Raw genomic sequence first — 12731 nt, 5'->3', positions numbered from 1 at the left:
GCTATCTTATAACAAATGCTTCAGTCATTCAAACAAACTTTTGACACCTTTTAACTGAGTGAGTCTCCATGTTAGATCTAGATTCTCCACTCAGTGGGCCTATATCAATAAACTCAGCCTGATCCAGTTTTATGTTCCTGCCACCATTATCCCACACCAATCCATTCCCACACATATTCCCAGACTTCTGCTTGAATGAATGAGCAAACTCATTAAGCTCTTTAGTAGTGTAGTGCACCTCCTCAAGGTCTACACTTTCCATCTCCTCTAGGACCCGCTTTGCCTTGAGTCTGGTTTTTAGGTCTAGAGACAATTATTAGTGGCCCTGAGGGACATCAGTATTGTCTTGACCGGCGTCTCCTTCAGAGAAGGTCACTGCTGGTTAAGCAGACAATGAAGGATTAATTTCCTCAGTCAAATTCAGAAAAGGCACTATTTCAGGGGGTGTGGGTACATCATCTTCTGAGGGTGGAGAGACTACTTCCTCGGGTGAGATAAACCCTGAGAATCTGAGGGTTCCAAGTTTTCAGCTTCAGTACGGTCCTTCCACACATCCCCATCCCAAGTTACTGGAGGAGCCCATTTGTCTTAGGGTTACTATTGCTGTGATGAAACACAAAAGCAATTTGAGGAGGAAAGTTTATTAGGCTTACACTTCCATATCACTTGTCCATCATCGAAAGAAATCAGGACAGGAACTCAAACGGGGCAGGAACCTGGAGGCAGGAGCTGATGCAGAGGCCATGGAGGGGTGCTGCTTACTTGCTTCCTCCCCATGGCTTGCTCAACCTGCTTTCTTATAGAACCCAGGGCCACCAGCCCAGGGATGGCACCACGCACAATAGGCTGGACCTTCCCCCATTGATTACTAGTTGAGAAAATGCCTTACAGGTTTACCTACAACCTGATCTTATGGAAGCATTTTTTTTTCAATTTATTTTTTTTTATTTGCATTGGTATTTTTGCCTGCATGCATGCCTGTGTGAGGGTGTGGGATCCTCTGGAACTGGAGTTACAGAGAGATGTGGGTTGTCATGTGGGTACTGAGAATTGAACCCAGCTCCTCTGGAAGAGCTGTAGTGTCCTTAACCACTGAGCCATCTCTCCAGCACCTCGAAACATTCTCTTAATTGAGGTTCCCTTCATTCAGAAGACTTCAGCTTGTGTCAAGTTAACATAAAACTAGCCAGGACACCATTCTTTAGCAATTAATGCCCTTACTCTAACTGCTCACATCTTCCTGAGGCTGGGGCTTGAATTTTCGCTGTAATTCAGACAACCTTATACTGAGGGCTTCAGTTTGATTTTCTGCAACTTGAGTTCTTTCTGGCTGCTGAAGAGAAGATTCTCTTCCAGGGCACACTTAGAAACCTTTAGACTGTTTATGTGCATCTGGAACCAGTTAATTTTATCACGGAATTCATTGTTGTCCTTTCGTATTCTGAGATGCTAGAAGTTGGTTAATTTATCAGGAGCTCATTCTTTTTTTTTTTTTTTTTTAATTTTCCGGAGCTGAGGACCGAACCCAGGGCCTTGTGCTTGCTACGCAAGCACTCTACCACTGAGCTAAATCCCCAACCCCTGGAGCTCATTCTTTTCCTTTGTCAATTTGTCCAGGGATGCTAAGAGCAACTGACCAGCATCATCGTTTTCCTTATTTTTCTGAAAATTGTCAAAAGTTTTATAGAGTCACCAAATCCATTGCCTCTCACAATTGGTGAGTCGGAATAATCAAATGCATTTGTCTCCATAAGTTTGTAAAATAGTTCACACCATAGGCTTTTAGCACTCTCCGAGCTCCCAGGAGAGGTTTCAGTAACCAGAGAGGATTCTATAACGGTAGGGTTGGCAAATTGGAAAGCCTATTCCAGATACTTAAAATATTCATCTTTATAGTTCTGTTGATCTAGAATCTTCAGTATATGTCAGAATCCCAAAGTGGACTCTAACACCAGTGAAGGAATGGACTTGCTAGCAAGGGGGAGAGCAAGCAGGCAGAGAGAGCCAGCCTCCTTCTTCCATGTCCCTATATAGGCTTCCAGGAGAAGGTGTGGCCCAGATTAAAGGTGAACTGTCCCACCTAAAAGGATCTGAATTAAAGGTTTATCCTCTGACCTTAAAGATCTGAGTTAGAAGTGAGTCAAATACAACTATTATAAAATGTATGATAAACCTCACTAAAGGCAGAGAGTGAAGAGGAAGGATGTGCTGATTCAAGTCATTTAGAAACTGACATGCTTGCTGGGCCGTGGTGGTGCACACCTTTAATCCCCGCACTCGGGAGGCAGAGGCGGGCGGATCTCTGAGTTTGAGTCCATCCTGATCTACAGACTGAGCTCCAGAACAACCAGAGCTACATTGTGAGACACTGTCTTGGAAACAAACAAACAAACAAACCGATGTGGAAAATTCAAGGCCAAAGCCAAAAGTAACTGTACAAAAGCATTTCGCTGTCAAGTGCCACGATTTCCCAAAGGCACATAGGTGCTTCAACAGTCTGTTTTTAATTCTATGTATAGGTGGAATGTATGTGCAGATGTCCAGAGAGGCCAGAAGATGGCACTGGATCCCCTGGAGCTGGATTTATAGACAGCTATGAGCACTCATGTAGGTGCTGGGAATTGAACTCAGGACCTCTGGAAGAGCAGTCAGTGCTCTTGCCCACTGAGCCATCTCTCAGCCCTAACGGTTTTAATGTTGCTATATATGTAAACTAGGAGCGAACAATTAAATAAATGGATGTTGGAAGTTGGAGGTAGGTTCTCACTGTTGGAGTAAGAAGCCCCAGATAAGCAGGAAGGGAAGTCTATATAAATCATGTATGTGGAATATCAGTATTTTTTAAATTTATTTTATTATGTATACAGTGTTTTGCGTGCATGTATGTATGCACACCAGAAGAGGGCACCAGATCTCATTACAGATGGCTGTGAGCCGCCATGTGGTTGCTGGGAATTGAACTCAGGTCCTCTGGAAGGACAGTCAGTGCTCTTAACCTCTGAGCCATCTCTCCAGCCCTGGAATATCAGTATTAATTCATGTTTGTTTTGAAGTACATATGGACACATATGGAAATAATTATAGATATGTATATACATGTGTTGATATATATGTTGTGTCCTATGTACATATATATGATATTAGATGTGTGTAGCTACTATGATAAATGTGGATGAAAGATAAATGACCAGCTGTGATGGCTATTCTTGGTTGTCACCTTGACTACTGGAATTAACTAAAACCCAAATGAATGGGCATACCTGTGGGGGATGTTTTTTTAATTACATCATTTACAGTGGGAAGACTCACTTTTCATCCAGATTTTTGAGGTGGGATGACCTGGGCCATGCCTTCTGCTGGCAGCCTATATAAAAGACATGGAAGAAGGAAGCTTTTCCTGTTTGCCTGCTTGTTCTCACCTCCCTGGCAAGTCCATTCCTTCACTGGCGTTACAGCCTGCTTCTTCAGGAGTCCAGCATATACTGAAGACCCGCTGAGAGATCCAGCCTGGTGGACTGAACAACTATGGATTCTTGGACCTTCTGTTCATAAACAGCCATTGTTAGATTTGCTGGAAAACAGCCTGTAAGACATTCTAATAAATCATGTATATATGTATGAACATATATATATTCATTCTATGTGTTTTGTTACTCTGGAGAACTCTAATACACAAGCTGAGAGAAATATAAACTATATTACAGTAAAGCTTCAATACCTTTAATGTACAAGGAACTCTTGAAACTTGAAGTGGGAGACCAAAAGCCAATACAGAGAATGGACAGACAATGTGAGGAAAGCCATATATTATTTATTTCTGTTTGTTTGTTTTGAAACATGGTCACACTCTATAGCATGGGATGGTGTGTGTGTGTGTGTGTGTGTGTGTGTGTGTGTGTGTGTGTGCAGTTGGCAGAGTGGTTATTTAGCATGCACACATCCAAGGGTTTGACTTTCAGCACTGTCCAAAACCAAGCAAACACTGACGACCTCCATTAATTTTTAATTTTTCTTGAGAAGTCCATACTCTTGGATGTGTACTGTCCCTTTTCTAGCCATCTTCTCTCCCCCTCTCTCTCTCTCTCTCTCTCTCTCTCTCTCTCTCTCTCTCTCTCTCTCTCTCTGTATGTGTGTGTGTGCTTAAATCTATGTTAAATCTGTTTCTTTTCTTTTCTTTTTCTTTTTCTTTTTTTTCTTTTCTTTTTTTTTTTTTTTGGTTTTTCGAGACAGGGTTTCTCTGTGTAGCTTTGCACCTTTCCTGGAACTCACTCTGTAGACCAGGCTGGCCTCAAACTCAGAGATCCGCCTGCCTCTGCCTCCCGAGTGCTGGGATTAAAGGTGTGTGCCACCACCACCCGGTTTAAATCTGTTTCTTAATAAACTCCAACTTTGCTTCAAAACAGGACATTAATGTCTGGAGATATAGCTCAATAGACCACTTGCCTAGTATGCAAGAGTCCTTGGGTTGTCCCCAGCAACACACACACACACACACACACACACACACACACACACACACACACACTAGTAAAATGGCCCTTAGATATAAGAAAAAGATAATCACTCTCATAACAAAAACATGAAGTAAGCCACACTAAAAGAATAGATAAGCAAGTTGTGGCACATATATGTATACTAGCAAATTCTACCCGCTAACAAAAGAAACCAACCTGATACCACAACTTGGATGAATCACAAAAGCTAAATGAGTGAAAAACACAAGGAGGCTGGCGTGGTGGCACACACCTTTAATCCCAGCACTTGAGAGGCAGAGCCAGGTGGCTCTCTGAGTTTGAGGCCAGCCTGGTCTACAAAGTGAGTTCCAGGGCAGCAAGGACAAGACTAGAGAAACCTGTCTTGAAAAACCAAAACCAAAACCAAAACAAAACACAAAAGGAGATACAAAAGGACTGCATAGTATCTCATTCTATTTGTATGAAATTCTACAACAGACAAACATACTCTATAAGACAGAAAGCTAAACAATATTTCTCTGGCTGGGGGTGGGGGGTGGGGGGTGGAGATGGGGAGATGGGGGGGATGGGGGTTGGAGGTGGGGGGTGGAACTTAACACAAAAGAACCTTTAAGGTGTGATGGAAGTGTTTGTTCTCTCAGTGCTGTGATGACATAGGTGTCTCAAAAGTCATAGGATGATACCCTTTAAACGGCTGCATTTATATAGAGAGTCAGCATATATCAATAAAATCCTTCCAATTCCATGAGTCCTGCTTGAATGTATTTCCCGCAGCAGGAAAATCATTTCATTTCTATGAGAAAACAATGCAACTAAACTGAGCGACCTTTTCTTTCAGATCCGAGAGGGTTAGGGTGCATTTAAATACTTGCTTCTGTTTTGGTTTCGGTGTTGGGGATCAAAACCAGAACCTTGTGCATGCTACCAAGCTCTCGTCCGTGGAGCTAGTTTTTGTTTTTATTTTTAATGGAGTTTTCTGGGTGCTTTTTATTAACTGCTGTTCTCTCTTCTCGAAAACGTTTAGCTTATCAATGACTAGATCTTTTCCCTAATACGATATACAGCACTGTGTTAATAAAATCATTATCAGATCTTTTAAAAAAATGAGAGGTAGATAGATGGTCAAGGACTTTACGTGAGACGGGATTCCCCTTTGGGGTCACCGGGAGGAGGGCCTGAACAGGACCGGAGGAAGCTTCCGCTTTCATTTCCACAGTTATTAAGTCACTTTCTCCTTAAAGGAGCATCGCGGAAGGGTGTTTTTTTTTTTTTTTTTTCTGTCGGAGGACTACTTCCCTACGGACGAGTCCACCCATGATACAGGGATACCATAACGCCGCAGAACAATGAGTAGTCTCTAAATGCTCAAAGGCCATAAAAGACGATTTACAATTTGGTGAAACATCAAAGCAAAATTCTCCTGATCTTCAAGCATCATTCTCTTCTCTCCGTCTCTAAAACGCTGAACATTTGATTGCGTTTCTCTCCCTTCGTTCCCAGTCAGTGGTTCGCTCCGACCTTAGCACTGACAGGCCGCACGAGCTGCGCCTGCGCACAAAGCTTGCAGGGGGGGGTGGGGGGGGCAAAGGAACATGGCGCAAGCTCTGTCTGAAGAGGAGTTTCAACGAATGCAGGTGCCGCTCGACGTGGGCAAGACCACCCGGCTAGGAGAATGGGGGCGGGGTAGAGAGAGGTCGTGCTATAGGCGCTGAGGATTGGATTGCAATGGGCCTTGAGTATAAGGGGGCGGTATGGAGAAGGGAAACTGAGGCTCTTAGCGGCGACCCTATTGACTTCGAAGCTTCTATGTGGGTTCTGAAGGTTGGATTCTGTTATTCTTGTAGGGAACACAGAACGTCTTTAAGTAGGCGATACCTTTCTCAGTCCGGGGTGGGGGCGAAACCTTTGGGTCCATGATTAACTGGTGATGATGTCAGACTTTGAAGGATGGAGGATCCTGAGAAGGAGAAATTATTTTGTCTGGAGAGAAAGGCAGCGGGCATCTGGCCTTTTGCGTCATGTGTGTATGTGTATGTGGGGGGGGGGGTGTGATTTGACAGGCCAAGACCATGAACTGGTGGGAGGTGGAAAGTTTATGGGAGATACCACTAGGCCAGGGGAGTAGGGAAAGTCCATGGATCTATTCCCTAAAGTTGCTGTGCCATTAGTGGTTAGTGGATCCTAAGAGAGAGGGGTGTAGTTGCATGGACTGGGGTGATTCCTTTAGATCTGGGGTGAAGAACATTCTGAGTGAGTAATACAGTTAACCCATGTTAGGGGAACAACCAGAGGCTATAAAAGAATACTACTTTGGGATTTCAGGAGGGGAACATCACTGGGTTTGGGGGAGTAGTCTGACCTGGTCCTCAGACCTGTTGATTCTTTTCAGGGGCACTCTGAGAGGGAATGATAGCATTGCACAATGAAGGGACACTTCATGGGAGAGCCTTAGTGGGAAAGACTGAAATGGGGAAACCCTAGAGTCCTGTTGGTTGGAGGCAGAACTCTTGAGAGAGTAGAAGTAATTCTAGTTGCTCAGGAGCTAGATGGCTTGCTGAGGGACACTGAAGATGTAAGAGTGAGATCAATGGACCATAAACAGGAAGGACCACTGTAAATTGCAGAACATTCTGAATAACATTAATTCAACTGGCCCACCCAAGGGTATTTGAGAGATTCTGGAGGGACATAGTGTCACCCCTATTGGATCATGACTGAAGGCATCTTGTGAAGAGTGGGTAGATACTTGAGCAAGAAAGATTTATCCCATTGGGCCATGTGTGAGGAAAAAACATTGGGCTCTTTTGGAGAGGGACTTCAAGGTGGGGGAAAGGTATTCCAGTTGGCCTAGGATTCGGAGAGATGATATCTGAGTCCTGGGGAGAACAGGGCAAGAAAAATCCCCTAATAGCCAAGCCAGCCTTCTGATCTGGACCGACCATTGTGGTGAAGAGGGGTGGAGGCTGGTGCTTTGAGAGGGACATAAAAGTAGGCATAGGGGACAGTGTGCATGGCTCTGAGAAGAATCAGCTTCAGGGCTCTGCAAGGCTGGTAGATAAACATGTACTGTTTGAAGTGGCCCATGCTGCATTTTCCCTTACTTCTTGACTTAAGGGGACTCTAACATGTTTTGAAAAGCTTAGGAGTTCTGCAGGACCTTGGGGGAACCTCCCCTGACTCGTGAAAGTTGGGAAGGAGAAAGACCAAATTCTCTTTCCGTGAGAAAAAATTTGCAAGGCCTTCTGCCAAAGGGGCTTCCCAGTATTCAGGGTGTTAAAAAGGTCATCCAAGGGGCTGGAGAGATGGCTCAGGGGTTAAGAGCACTGACTGCTCTTCCAGAGGTCCCGAGTTCAATTCCCAGCAACCACATGGTGGCTCACAACCATCTGTAATGAGATCTGGCGCCCTCTTCCGGCCTGCAGTCATACATGTTGTATACATAATAAATAAATAAATCTTTAAAAAAAAAAAAAAAAAAAAAAAAAAAAAAAAGGTCATCCAAGATGATTTTATCCTGCATGTATTGAGTCACAGGAACATATATGAACAGGAGCCCGACTATTCCAATACCCTTCAGTATGCTAATACCCTTTAGAGGCCCAGGTGTGGGATGGATTAGTGGGGCAATGGAGTGGGGAGGCTGGCTGCGGTTGGGATGGAGCTGGACAAGGTGGAGCAACTAAGGAAACACCTAGGGGGTACCAGTCCAGTCTTTAGAGCTTAGGGGCTTGGCTACCTCAAGTGGGGGGAGGAATGCCTTTCTGATAAGTCTTTTTGTTTCTTGGCTTCTCCCAAAGACTCAGCTCCTGGAACTCCGGACAAATAACTACCAGCTTTCAGATGAACTTCGAAAGAATGGTGTTGGTGAGCCAAGAGAGTCTCATTAGATTGGGTGGTTTGGGGGTATTAGAGGCAAAGGTTTTCCTTTAGAGGCCTGATAAGATGACCCTTCAGTTCCTTGTTACCACCTGAGGCTGAGCTTCCCTGCTTTCCCTGCACCAGAACTTGCCAGTCTTCGGCAGAAGGTCGCCTACCTGGATAAGGAGTTCAGCAAAGCTCAGAAGGTACCGCCCTCCTCCTCCTCCTCCCCATCCACCCACTTCTTGCTTCCCTCTATTCATCTGACTCATTTCTCTCCCAGTGAACACCTACACTGAACCAGACCTAATGTTACATGCTGCTTTCTTACAGTCATTTGAAATTTTTTTCACAGAAGTCTCTTCAGTTTGCTAATTTTAACCTAATCTTGCTTCTTTAATGTGTGTGTGTGTGTGTGTGTGTGTGTGTGTGTGTGTGTGTGTGTGTTTCTTTTGAGACAGGATCTTGCTGTGTAGCCCAGACTGGCCTTGAACTCTTGGTCATCCTGCCTCAGCCTCCCGAGTGCTGGGATTATAGGTGTGTGCTGACATGCCTGGCTTTGCTTAATCTATTGATTGGTTTTAATTTATTCTTAATTCATTCTGAGATCAATTGCTTATTCATTTTCATTCACTAAATTTTTTTGGGTGGTGCTACAGATCAAACCTGGGATCTCATGCATGCTAGGCAAGCTCTCCATGTTTGATCTTAGCTTTTGTTGTTTATGAGATAGGGTCTCTTGAAGCCTAGACTGCCCTTGTGTTTGCCGTGTAGCCGTAGACGGCCTTGAGTTCCTGATCCTCCATTCCTCATTCTCCTGTCTCCAGCTCCCAAGTACTGGGATCCCAGGGCTAGGCCACCACACCTGGCTCTAAGCTGTCTCTACTCCTGTGCTACATCGCCAGCCGTCACTCACTAACTTTGGCTTGAAAGGGGAATCTAGCTGTTTCCCAGGCTGGTCCCAAATTCTTGGCCTCACATTGGCCTCCTTCCTCAACCTCTTAAGTAGGCATGTACACCACATGTGGCTTCATTCATTAACCTTTAATTAGTCTGTTAGTAAATCTGCCTTGAGCCTGCCTCCTGTCTTCTACTCATACTGCTTCCTTATGCTCCTACCTGTCCTGGTCCTTTTGGTGACATGAGACCAAACCCACCTTTCAGATCCTTTAAAGGTAAGGTAGAATAGAGCCTATCATGGCCCCGTAAGATATTCTAGGTCCTTATTTTTATTCTTCTCCATTGCTCTGTCCTCATGTATAATACAACGTTGCACATAGTACATGCTGAATAAATACTTGTTGGATGAGGGGCTGGAGCTTAGCAGGTTAAGAGCACTGGCTGCTGTTGCAGAGAACCTGAGTTCCATCCTCAGCACTCAGATGGCATCTCCCAAACAAACAGGCTCTAACTCCAGTTCCAGGAGATGTGATGCCCCCTTCTGGTTTTTATGAGCACTGCATGCATCCATACACACAAATTAACAATTTTTTAAAAATGTGGAAGGGGAACTGATTCCATGAAGTTATGCTCTGACCTCCATGTTTAAGCTGTGCCACTCGTGTGTGTGTGTGTGTGTGTGGGTGTGTATACACACCCACACCCACAGTAATAATAAATAAATAAATAAATTTTAATAAATTTAAAAATTCTCGTTGGGTGAATGATACAGAATTCAGATAATCCAGCAGTCAGGAAACTGGCGTTCTCAGTAGGCTGTTGATTTCCAAAGCCTGACAATCTCCTTGGCTGCCGAGCAGAGGGACAGACGTTCCCAGTGACAGGGAAGCACGTTGACGTGTTTGAGCAGATGTAGTGATGAAGCCACAATTTACTTGCTTGGAGATCCGGTATATAAAGGGTTCAATTCTAAGACACTGTTTCCCCCTCTCCCTCAAGTCCTCCAGAGCATAGAAGAAAGGAAGGGTTTTTTTTTGTTTGTTTGTTTGTTTTTTGTTTTTTTTGAGTGCTGTGGCACCAAGGCACCAGAATTCCCAGGCATTCTTCATTTCTTCTGCTGTTCCTGTGGGCTTCCAGTTGTTATGAAAGTTCTGTGTTTAAACATGTTTCCATCCCCCAACACATCACTGCCCTCGCTTAACAGCTGCCACATGAGTCTCCATAGCCCACAGGGGTCCATTGCTGTTTACCTCCGCTCTCTTCCACCCTTCCTTTTAGGCACTAAGCAAGAGCAAGAAAGCTCAGGTAAGGGGGCCTTTGGTGGGTGAATATGTGTGCAAGACTGTCTTAGTGGGGATATTTCTGTTTGGTGGCACTGTACTGGCCTTTATCTGTGTACACCCGTGTATCTGCAACTTCCTCACCGCTGTTCATCTCTGTCTTTGTGTTCCTGTGTTTGTTTCGCACTCTTGGCCTCTGTATATTTTCTCTTTATCCTCATGAATCTGTCTCTACCTTCCTGTCTCCCCCTCTGTTTCTTCTCTTCAACTTTCCCTTTGTCTCCCTTCCACCTGGTCTGTCTCTTTCATTTCTCTTTTCTGCTTTTCCTTTCTATTTCTGACTTCTTGTTTCTCTTTCTCGCATTCTTCTATCTTCCTTACTCATTGGATTTCTCTCTTTTCTCTTTGCTGTATTCTTTTCCTGTTGATACTGCTTTGTTCCTGTCTTCCTGCCTTTTCTTTTTCCTGATCCCCCTCTCATTCCCTGTCTTCTCCCTTTTTCTCATCTCCCTATCATTATTTCTCTTTCTCCTCAACCCCTCGTCTATATCCCCCTTCCCATTTCTTCTCTCTACTTTTCCACGTCTCTCTTTACCTCTGTCTCTGTCTTCTTACCTGTATGTCTCTCTTCCTATGTATTGCCTCATTCTTTCTACCCTATATGCTTCCTACCCAATGCCATTTTTTCCCTTCTCTCTCCTTCTTTACCTACCTCCCCATCCTTTCTGCCCCTGTTGGAGTCCTGGCCCATGTCTGCCACTGCAGGAAGTGGAGGTACTGCTGAGTGAAAATGAGATGCTGCAGGCAAAGCTGCACAGCCAGGAGGAGGACTTCCGTTTGCAGAACAGTACACTTATGGCCGAGTTCAGCAAGGTGCTGGTGCCCGGGATAGCTGAGGGGGGAAATGGGAATGGTGCACCTGTGTGTGCATGGGCAAGACCACCTAGGCTGAAAGCTCAGCAGTAGAGGGTGGACAGGGGCTGGTGCTGAGCACTGTCCATGGTGCTGAAACAGGCCATCGTCTGTTGCTGGGGGCAGCAATTTGACAGGTGGGGCCAAACACTCATGGAATTAGATCCTTTGAGCCCTGAGGTCACTTGGTTCCTAAGCCACTCCTTTTATTTAATTCAAGTCTCCATTTGTATAATTTTGGGCTGGTGCTATGGAGCCCCAGTACGTTCTGGGGCTTTAAAATTCTTATTGCTTAATATGGATGGAAAAGTGTTTGAACTGCTCCCTTTTCTTCCTCTTTCCTTCATCTGACATGAGTCTGGGGTTCCACTTCTTCCACGTAATTCACCCTGGATTGACTAATTCTATCTCCTTACTGGTTTTAATTTCCTGGCTGTTTCTAACCCTACTGGGCAGTTAGAGAGCCCATGATTTATTCTCCTACTAGTCTTCTGTATCCATGGTTGATCATTTTGTGAGTTTCAGTGTATTTTAAGGAAAAATATGCTGTAGAAAAAATAATGTTATTTCCAAGGCTCCATCTGATGGGACTCTACTGCTTTAAAAAGCAGAAGAGGAATGCAGTCACAATACATGTATACAATAAGAAATTGTCAGAAATGACAAGAAAAAACACACAAAGCCTTGGGATGTGACTTAAGCGGTGGAGTGCCTGACTCCCATGAACTTCTTCCTGGGTTTGATCCCCGGCACTGTATAAACTGTGTGTGGTGGCACATGCCTGTTATCTTAGCACTTGGGCAGTAGAGGCAGGACAATCAGAAGCCTAAGATCATCCTTGGCCAGACTGGGCTACATTACAAATCAAAGAATAAAGAAAAATACTTAAAAAGTCAATAACTCAAGACAAAATCCAACAGAAGTCAGTCTTTAAGCAGTTATGGTGCCAGGACAGACAGTTTAGCAGTCAGTCAGTAATTCTGAGTAAAGACTCTGGAACCAGAAGGTCTAGATTAAGATCTTGGCTGTACCTTTTACTAACTATGATATTAAGCAAGTCCCTTGGCCTCCTGTTTCTTGATTCTCAAATGTTTAAAATGGAAATGGTGATGATAGAGGTACCTGCCTCATAGGGCTTTTATGAGAAGGATTCAGTGGGCGAATCTATGTAAGTCTCTTAAAGCCTCCTACATAGATAGTCTGAGCTATGGAAGTGTTCACTAGTGACATTATCTCATTAGTTCATTTTCCCTCTAAACTATGTCTTGACTTGTTTGTGGTGACGAAGATCCAACCCAGGGATCCT

The 12731-nt window shown here is 44.3% G+C and overlaps 1 protein-coding gene across 4 annotated transcripts in view; it reads left to right on the top strand.

Moving 5' to 3' along the window:
- The first annotated feature begins 6048 nt into the window (after positions 1-6048).
- The window catches only part of Gripap1 (GRIP1 associated protein 1), a 28315-nt gene continuing 21632 nt past the window's right edge, over positions 6049-12731 (top strand). For 2 of the 4 annotated variants that reach the window (XM_059250640.1, XM_059250639.1), the window contains exons 1-5: positions 6049-6109; positions 8273-8339; positions 8478-8539; positions 10512-10538; positions 11279-11386. In XM_059250640.1, coding sequence (XP_059106623.1) covers positions 6068-6109; positions 8273-8339; positions 8478-8539; positions 10512-10538; positions 11279-11386 — 306 coding nt within the window. In that variant the 5' untranslated portion in view covers positions 6049-6067. Of the gene's footprint in view, positions 6110-8272; positions 8340-8429; positions 8540-10511; positions 10539-11278; positions 11387-12731 lie in introns of all 4 variants that reach the window. The other 2 variants (XM_059250641.1, XM_059250642.1) reach the window with 2 other exon arrangements.

This window comes from Peromyscus eremicus, chromosome X (genome assembly GCF_949786415.1).
Source record: "Peromyscus eremicus chromosome X, PerEre_H2_v1, whole genome shotgun sequence".
Taxonomy (NCBI): Eukaryota; Metazoa; Chordata; class Mammalia; order Rodentia; family Cricetidae; genus Peromyscus; species Peromyscus eremicus.
The sequence above is the reverse complement of the archived record's forward strand: the minus strand, read 5'-3'. Positions and strand labels throughout refer to the sequence as shown.